The 8,078-nt window shown below is 35.9% G+C and overlaps 2 protein-coding genes across 3 annotated transcripts in view; one reads left to right on the top strand and one right to left on the bottom strand.

Annotated features, from left to right (window-relative positions):
* Positions 1-2,142, bottom strand: part of LOC107558419 (mitochondrial inner membrane protein OXA1L-like) — a 9,523-nt gene extending 7,381 nt beyond the window's left edge. Inside the window, exon 1 of one of the 2 annotated variants that reach the window (XM_016242081.1) lies at positions 1,999-2,142. In XM_016242081.1, the coding sequence (XP_016097567.1) occupies positions 1,999-2,109 (111 nt within the window). In that variant the 5' untranslated portion in view covers positions 2,110-2,142. Of the gene's footprint in view, positions 1-1,455; positions 1,580-1,998 lie in introns of those variants that run through there. The other variant, XM_016242080.1, reaches the window with a different exon arrangement.
* Positions 2,143-2,200: 58 nt separating this feature from the next.
* On the top strand, positions 2,201-5,929 carry LOC107558420 (caspase-1-like). Its single transcript, XM_016242082.1, has 11 exons — positions 2,201-2,377; positions 2,600-2,674; positions 2,809-2,879; positions 2,965-3,138; positions 3,225-3,404; positions 3,502-3,573; positions 3,783-3,959; positions 4,039-4,282; positions 4,417-4,518; positions 5,071-5,180; positions 5,454-5,929. The coding sequence occupies exons 1-11, from the start codon at positions 2,311-2,313 to the stop codon at positions 5,547-5,549; spliced, it is 1,368 nt and encodes a 455-aa protein (XP_016097568.1). The 5' UTR covers positions 2,201-2,310; the 3' UTR covers positions 5,550-5,929.
* Positions 5,930-8,078: the final 2,149 nt, after the last annotated feature.

Raw genomic sequence — 8,078 nt, 5'->3', positions numbered from 1 at the left:
GCTCCGTCTTTCAACAAAAGCTTTTGGGCGAATCCGGCAGGCACTTTACTCCCTCGTGTTGTGGAAGCTGTCCTCAGTAAAATGCGCAGCACACAATAGCAAATTGGGGTTATAAAGCTCAGGGACAGAATTAAAAAATAAATTGCAACCACTGTTTCCTGACATCATCCGCTTTCGGAAGCCCAAACAAAGACATTTGGGCATGGAGTTGAAAAAAACAGCGTTTCAGGCGGTCGCGCACCAGACGAGAAGCGCAGCGTAGCGCTACGTCGTGTTATACTTGTAAGAATTGTTCTAGACATGCAGAAAATTTTAAGCTACAGCACAGCAGCTCTTCTTCTTGGTTTTCTCTGATGCACTAACTCTGCAGCAGCTCTTCTTCTTCGTCGTCTCGTCTGATGCACTCACTCAACCAAGTGTTCTAACCACAACCTCGACCCTCCCCACCCCCCAACCATTTGAATTTCTGTAGGCGGGAATTATTTGTAATGATATTCCAATGAGTTGCTTTGTGATATCACAAAGCCCGGAAAACAAACGCTGTAGTCCAAACGAGCCGTTCGTTGTAGTTCTTGAAAAGGGATTTTTAAAAAACAAAATATCTCCCTTTGGAGTGGACTTTGAGATTTGTAACTTTCTAGATCTTTTTTATGCCCAAACATACACACTACACGCTGACTAAAATTAAAAAAGTGAAAAAGCATAATAGGACCCCTTTAAAAAGTGTTTTTGCTAGAATATCTAAGCCAGTGGTTCTCAACCTTTTTGACTTAAAGGCCCCCTACTGTCCAACACAATATTCAAAGGCCCCCCACATAAGATAATATGATCAGAAATAACAGGAAAATACATTTCTCTCTAGTTTACTGATTTTAGTTCAGTAAAGACAGTTTAATTTACTTTATCTTGATTTTTCATTGCATTTTAGTTACGTTAGATGATTAATTATTAATTAATATTAAGAAGTGAATATATCAATAGTGATATAAATATATTAATTATTATAGTAATTATAATAATAATGTAAGGTGCCTCCTGGATGAGAACCACTGACCTAAGCTCTATAGTTTATACAAATTGTAAGGGAAATGAGTAATCAGTCACATTATGTTGTTATTCTACATTAAATGTACATAACAATACAAACAAACACACACACACACACACAAATATATATCACATAAAAATGCACAACGAGTGAAATGTATTTATTGATCCCACTATACAACCCAGATCATGACACCTTGCTACCAGGCAACATAGCCATTCATCAACAAATCAACAATCAGATAAATAGTTTTTATGCTAAAATTAAACCTAATGTTACTTGAGTTTTAAGTGTTTTGGAGTTAAGAGACCTCAGCTATTTAGCTTCTGTCAAAGTCATGTCATGTGAAGTACTACGTTTTCGCGTGTTTTGGGGAGCAAATTGAAAACGATCAACATGCCACTCACCTTATTCCCTATCATAACAGTAGGAAGAGTGGAAATGCTCGCTGTGCTTGTTTGTCGAAACATACATGTTGTAAGACATTCTATGACCACTCTGCCCCTGAGCGCAGCCATCTTGGATTGAACAAACACATTGTACAGTAAGCGCAAAGGGACATTCTCGCCGTCCCCTTTCAAATATGCCGTACATTAAAAGTTTGCTTGATGTCTGCGTATGCTGGCTGACTGAGGACATCATTAGGGTACTTCAGGGGATCTCGTCTTATCTGTAGTTTAGTACAGGAAAAATATATAACTTAATTTTAAACGTAAAAATGACGGAAGAGGATAACTGGGATTTGGAAGAAGACGCCGCGATAGCGAATCTCTTCCATCACTTGAGTATTGACTTTTTTTTCTTCTTCTTTTTTTCCATTTAGACTTTTCCTAATGTGTTATACATAATGAAAACAAACAACTTAGCTTCTGTCAAAGTCATGTCATGTGAAGTACTACGTTTTCGCGTGTTTTGGGGAGCAAATTGAAAACGATCAACATGCCACTCACCTTATTCCCTATCATAACAGTAGGAAGAGTGGAAATGCTCGCTGTGCTTGTTTGTCGAAACATACATGTTGTAAGACATTCTATGACCACTCTGCCCCTGAGCGCAGCCATCTTGGATTGAACAAACACATTGTACAGTAAGCGCAAAGGGACATTCTCGCCGCCCCCTTTCAAATAAAACCATACATTAAAAGTTTGCTTGATGTCTGCGTATGCTGGCTGACTGAGGACATCATTAGGGTACTTCAGGGGATCTCGTCTTATCTGTAGTTTAGTACAGGAAAAAGATATAACTTAATTTTAAACGTAAAAATGACGGAAGAGGATAACTGGGATTTGGAAGAAGACGCCGCGATAGCGAATCTCTTCCATCACTTGAGTATTGACTTTTTTTTCTTCTTCTTTTTTTCCATTTAGACTTTTCCTAATGTGTTATACATAATGAAAACAAACAATAAAAAAAGATTATTTGACTAAATAAAATACTGGAATATCAAAAAAATAGCAACAATAGCAAAACCGAAAGTGAAACCATCACAAACACAAGTTTTAGAGGAAAAATAAAAAATACAAATATGTATCATTGTTTTTTAAAATCCAGATATCCACAAACAACATACTGGGAAATCAGATCGTAATTCTGAAGTACGACCATCAAATGAAAGAGTGGACTTTGGTGAGTTGACCACCTATTCCCATAAATCTAATTAATCAGCATTCTAAAGTAAATTGAAAAGCGTGATTTCAGCATTTGGTTTATGTATATTCTTCATAAAGTTTTTAAGTAGGCCTACATTTCTTCGTTATCAGTTGCATTGCCCTGTGGTCATCGAATGCCGACAGACTATGTTGTTGCTTGGTTCAAGTGTTATCTTAAACAGGTCGGTCTATATTACACTGTTTTCATATTGACTGACTTTGATGCCTATGCTACAATTCTATGTTCAGCTGGTTCTTGTCTTCTAGAAAAAGACGGAATTTTCCTGCCCTCGTTTTAATGAGGTTCAGGGGGAATCCTGCGGTCTGAAGCTCTCTTATCAGGGCTTCTGTCAGCTGATACCACTGACAGACAAACAACGGGGATTCTTAGAGGAGAACCTCGCTGCTCTTGTTGCTAGAAGGCTGTTTGACTTTAAAGCTGTAAGATCATTCATTTTGTCTGCTGTTTGCATGCATATGGCCTCTTACAAGACACTCCAAAATACCTCTGCTTGTCATTGCTGCAGTGTCCAGGATGTCAGTCTCATGTGGAAAGACGAGATCGAAGTAACCTGTGTGTACACTGCACTGTCTGCACGGACAACCTGAAACGGACTTACTACTTCTGCTGGAACTGCCGCAGGGAATGGACAGGGCCGGCCAATAATTCTGTGCGGTGTGACAATAATGGCTGTGGACAGAGAGTGGTAAATAAAATCTAACTGAATTGACCAAATAAATGTGTTTTTTTGAAACATATGATCTTTTCTGACAACATATTACGATTTTGTTGCATCCGAACAGAGAACTTCAGATCCTCTTATACCATGCAAACCTGAGTTTAAAATGAAAATGCTTAGAGAAAAGGGAGATAATGTAAGTTATGTCGTACATTTCACAATAATTGAAAATGGCTAATATAAATCAATATTTTTTATCATTAAAACACATACTGTTGTGGTAATTGTCCTAGTGATGAGAGAAATGTTGTTGCTTTTTATTGTGTCTTGCTTTGTGTTTGAATATTATGTGCAAATTAATAAAATAAATATGTTTGTTAATCCTTTTTTTTCTTCTCTGTCAAGATATACCCGGTAAAAGACAAATCCCATGACAGAAAACGTTTGGCACTGCTTATCAACAATGTAGAATTTAAAAACTTAGATGACAGGACTGGGGCAGACAAGGATGAACTGAGTATGGAAGTGCTGCTTAAAGGTCTGGGTTACACTGTGATCACACTCAGGGACCTCAGTGCACAGGTGCATTCAAGTGTATTTAAGCCAAAGTAGGCAACTTTTTTTTTTTTTTGATATTTGATCTTGATGGTCTGATGTTCAGGGTATGCTTACTGCCATACGAGACTTCGCCCAGCGAGAGGAACACACTGAATCGGACAGCTGCTTTATGGTGTTGATGTCCCATGGAGATGCCAGTGGAATCTGTGGGGTTTTTGACTCTATCGACAACGAAGATGAAGAGGACATTTTTCCAACAGATAACATTTTTGATTGCTTGAACACTCCGAACTGTGCTGGATTGCGGGACAAGCCAAAAATCATCCTTATTCAGGCGTGTAGGGGTGGTGAGTTACAAAATGCTATTTTAGAAAAAAAAGGTTGTTAAACTCTACTATTTAAAATGTTGCCATATTTGATTGGTTAGAGCCTCATCCATTTCTAGCAACATGCTTTGGCAAATTTTGCCCTAATGTTACAGATAAAGAAGGCAGTGTGGATGTCCAGGACACTGTGTCAAGACGCAACAGAGGAAAAGAGCACCGTGAAAAAGACTTCTGCTGCCTGAGATCCTGTACTCCAGGTAAATATTTCCTTACATTATTCCGCTCCATTTACTATAATATTACATGAAACACACAAAAAAATATTTCTTGGAGTGACATACAGTACATGGGACATACATGGGATAGTTGACCCAAACATTACAATTCCGTCATCATTTACTCACCCTCAAGTTCCAAATCTGTTTGAGTTTCATTCTTCTACTAAACACAAAATAATAATTGGAGAATGTCGGTAACTGAACAGTTGCTGTTTACCATTAGCTTCCATAGTATGGGGAAAAAATATTGAAGTCAATGGGAACCAGAAACTGTTTGGTTACCCACATTTTTCAAAATATCTTCTTTTGTGTTCAGCAGTAGAAAAAAAAAATCATACAGGTTTGGAATGACACGAGGGTGTGTAAATGATGACAGGATTTTCATTTCTGGGTAAACTGTCACTTTAATGCTGACTACTGGATGTACTGTATTGTTTTTAAAATGTGTTAAAACTACCTGCTATTTGATTTGCATCTAAGTGATGGTGTTCTCTCAAACAATGTATGTCCTAATTTGTATTCTCTATACAGATACTGTATCCTACAGAAACATAAAGAATGGCTCACATTTCATCCAAGACATTGTGGAAATATTTAATCAGCATGCCCACCAGGACGACATCGAAGAACTCTTCAGAAAGGCAAAGTCACATTCTTTAGAACGACAGACTATTCTGTCATCAATCTGTAGACATCAATGCCGATATGTGTTTTTTTGATGGTTGATTGAATGGATGATGTTTACTTCCTTGTTATTCATTGTCAGTGATATTGCATGTCAGTAACAATAACTAACCAGCCAAATACCAAATACAAGAGGTCTAGAATAAAGAAAGTTTTTTTTTTTTTAGTTGAACATTTGAGGTTATGTGTGTTTGGTTATGTTGTAATATTTATTTTTATTTTTGAAACAGGTCCTTGAGAAGTTTAAGATGACACATCCAGATCAAATGCCATGCAAAGAAAGAACAACATTATCTAAGAGATTCTACCTCTTCCCTGGGCTATAAGACACAACTTCTAATATCATTATTTTAGAAACATGATTTGATGAAGATATGCGTCTTTTTATTGTCGTCTCAGGAGTTCATATTTGAAGAAAACAAGAATGTATTGACATTTTAATGAATGTGTGTGTTCGTATAATCCTTGATTATGAAAGTAAACTGTTGTCCATCTTGAAACTTGACTTGAGCACCCCCCACTAATCCAGAATACTTTACAAATAATGTTAAAAATAATTGATTGAAGGATTGATAAAATTATATTAACTAGCTCTATAAATGTACACTTAAGTAAATTTCTCCATGTTAAAACTGTACTATTTTCCTACGATTTATTTGAAAACAGAGGACAACAGATATTGAAATATTATGTATGAAATATTATGACCATCAGGAAAATCAAGAAAGTAAGCAACTGGATGTACTGTTTGAACATACTGTATTAAACTTTTATTCAGTTTATTTACTGCTTTGTTCAGTTTCTTTTAATTATAAATTAATTCTGAAAAGTTTACATGACAAATTACATAATTTATGTTGACCTGTTAGTTTGCTAGATCTGCTGACCTAGATTGCAGATATCATTTCTTGTAACCACTTAGCTGTAAAGTTGGATTTCCTGTATTATGAAACAGAAACCATGAATTTCTCCCCCTGAGGGAGACTAACTTAAAACAATAAGAGAAAATACATAACCATTTTTTGTGCTAAAGATTTAGGATTTTAGGGGGGTATATTATTATATTACATATTTAGGGGGGTATATTATTATATTATATTGTATTATTTATTTATTAAGATATGTCAGTTGAAAGTTGCTTTCAGTTAAGAGAGCTCAAACATGCATTTTAGTCTGGGACAAGGCTTAAACCTTGTCTGTGAAACGGGCATTAATATATTGTTTGTATACTAAAATAAGCAGAAACATAGGCCTATACAGTAGATTCTACATGCTCATCAAGTCAGCCCCTGAATAATTAGATTTTAAATCATTTTAAATATTCAGATCATATTCATTTATATTAATTTAGAGTATAGACAAGCCTAGATTACAGTAATTGTCTATCTAGATTAATTATAGTAGTAGTTAATAATAATAGCACATTAATCAGTCACTTTGCAACTTCTAAACATTTAAAAAATGACATAACGCAAATCCTTTTTTTCTAAGGCTAATAAATAGCCTGTAGGTCTATGATGCAATCAGCTGCTGGGTCATTATTATTTATTTGAACGAAATAACTCCACGATGTTTCTCTGTCTCTGTCATTTACTCTGATACTCTGATAATCATTACAATCTATCAATAAACGCACACACCTTGTCCTCTGACGCTGGCTGATTAGCGAATCCGTGTATCATTCGATCATTCGTTTTTTGATTTAATATTGAAAGTAGAAATTTTCGTTTTTTTGTTTTTTTCCGAAAAATTCAGCTTAAATTTTCGTTTTTCGTTCATGGGTGGAAAAATGAATAAAAAGCTTGAATATTCGATTCTACGTGTGGGCGGGAATTAAACGCCCCTTTCTGCTGATTGGTCAGCCGAGGATCAAACTGTGCCGTCATCAGTTCTTCTGCAGTATCACGCAGCAGAATAATAGTCCTCCACTGCTGCAGATGTACGGATTCTTGACGCATTTATTGCAACGACATTTAATCTTTATTTGTCCAACAAACAGGCTAATGAATAGCTCGACACAACTCATACCTGGGCAGAGTCTAGACAGGGCTTTCTTCTGTGTAGATATAAATTCTATTCTTTGCATCAGCTGGGCATGGCAGGGTATGATATGACAGCTGTCATAGCCTACCCTGCTCACCCAGTAAGTCTGTTTGTTTAATTAATTAAGAAATGAATTAATTAATTTGTTTCCAAATACATTTTAAACACTAAGACAAAAAGGAAAGAATAATAAATTGGCTTGGGTATATACAGGCAAGAACTGTCATTTTGACTGACAACCAGAGAACAACAGATATTAAATAGCCTACTGTTAGAGTTATATAATGTAGTCTTGTGTTTTATTAAAACTGATTATAATTGATATATAATTGATATAATTGATGATAAGGATATGCACTTGTGCGCGGCGTGAGCTGCAACGCAAGATTTTCATAAAATATAATAACTTGCCATTTCGGTTTGTTTCTCACCAAACCCTCAGTATACCTTCAGAATGCTTGGAATATACGCCACGAGATGCATAGGATTATTTTACGACAGATATGCATCCGCTTAAAAAAAAAACCTAAAGTCACCATTCTCTGCAACTAAATTGACAAGTGCGAGCAGAACTTTTTTGTGTTATTAAGTAATACGCCTTTAGAACAACATTAAGGTGAGTAGTCACTCTAGTTCACACAGTTCCAATAAATTGCGATGGGTTAAATAAACTCAATAAGCAGACAGACGCGACTACAGTCAAGCGCAGACCAGTATTGAAGTGCACAGTAAGGGCACAGGAAATAAGCAGCAGTTATATTTAAAGCAGTTTACATTCACTTCAAATTTATATTTTTAATTGTGTAACGTTA

Source organism: Sinocyclocheilus grahami, unplaced genomic scaffold (assembly GCF_001515645.1).
Source record: "Sinocyclocheilus grahami isolate Dianchi unplaced genomic scaffold, SAMN03320097.WGS_v1.1 scaffold645.1, whole genome shotgun sequence".
NCBI lineage: Eukaryota > Metazoa > Chordata > Actinopteri > Cypriniformes > Cyprinidae > Sinocyclocheilus > Sinocyclocheilus grahami.
Note: the sequence above shows the minus strand (reverse complement) of the source record. Positions and strands in the feature narration are given on the sequence as shown.

What these genes read in the sequence shown, in the direction of transcription:
- LOC107558420 (XM_016242082.1), top strand. Translation starts at nt 2,311, where the DNA reads ATGACGGAAGAGGATAACTGGGATTTGGAAGAAGACGCCGCGATAGCG. An exon ending in GAATCTCTTCCATCACTTGA is followed by an intron (nt 2,378 to 2,599) that starts GTATTGACTTTT and finishes TTTAAAATCCAG; the next exon opens with ATATCCACAAACAACATACT. An exon ending in TCAGGGACCTCAGTGCACAG is followed by an intron (nt 3,960 to 4,038) that starts GTGCATTCAAGT and finishes TCTGATGTTCAG; the next exon opens with GGTATGCTTACTGCCATACG.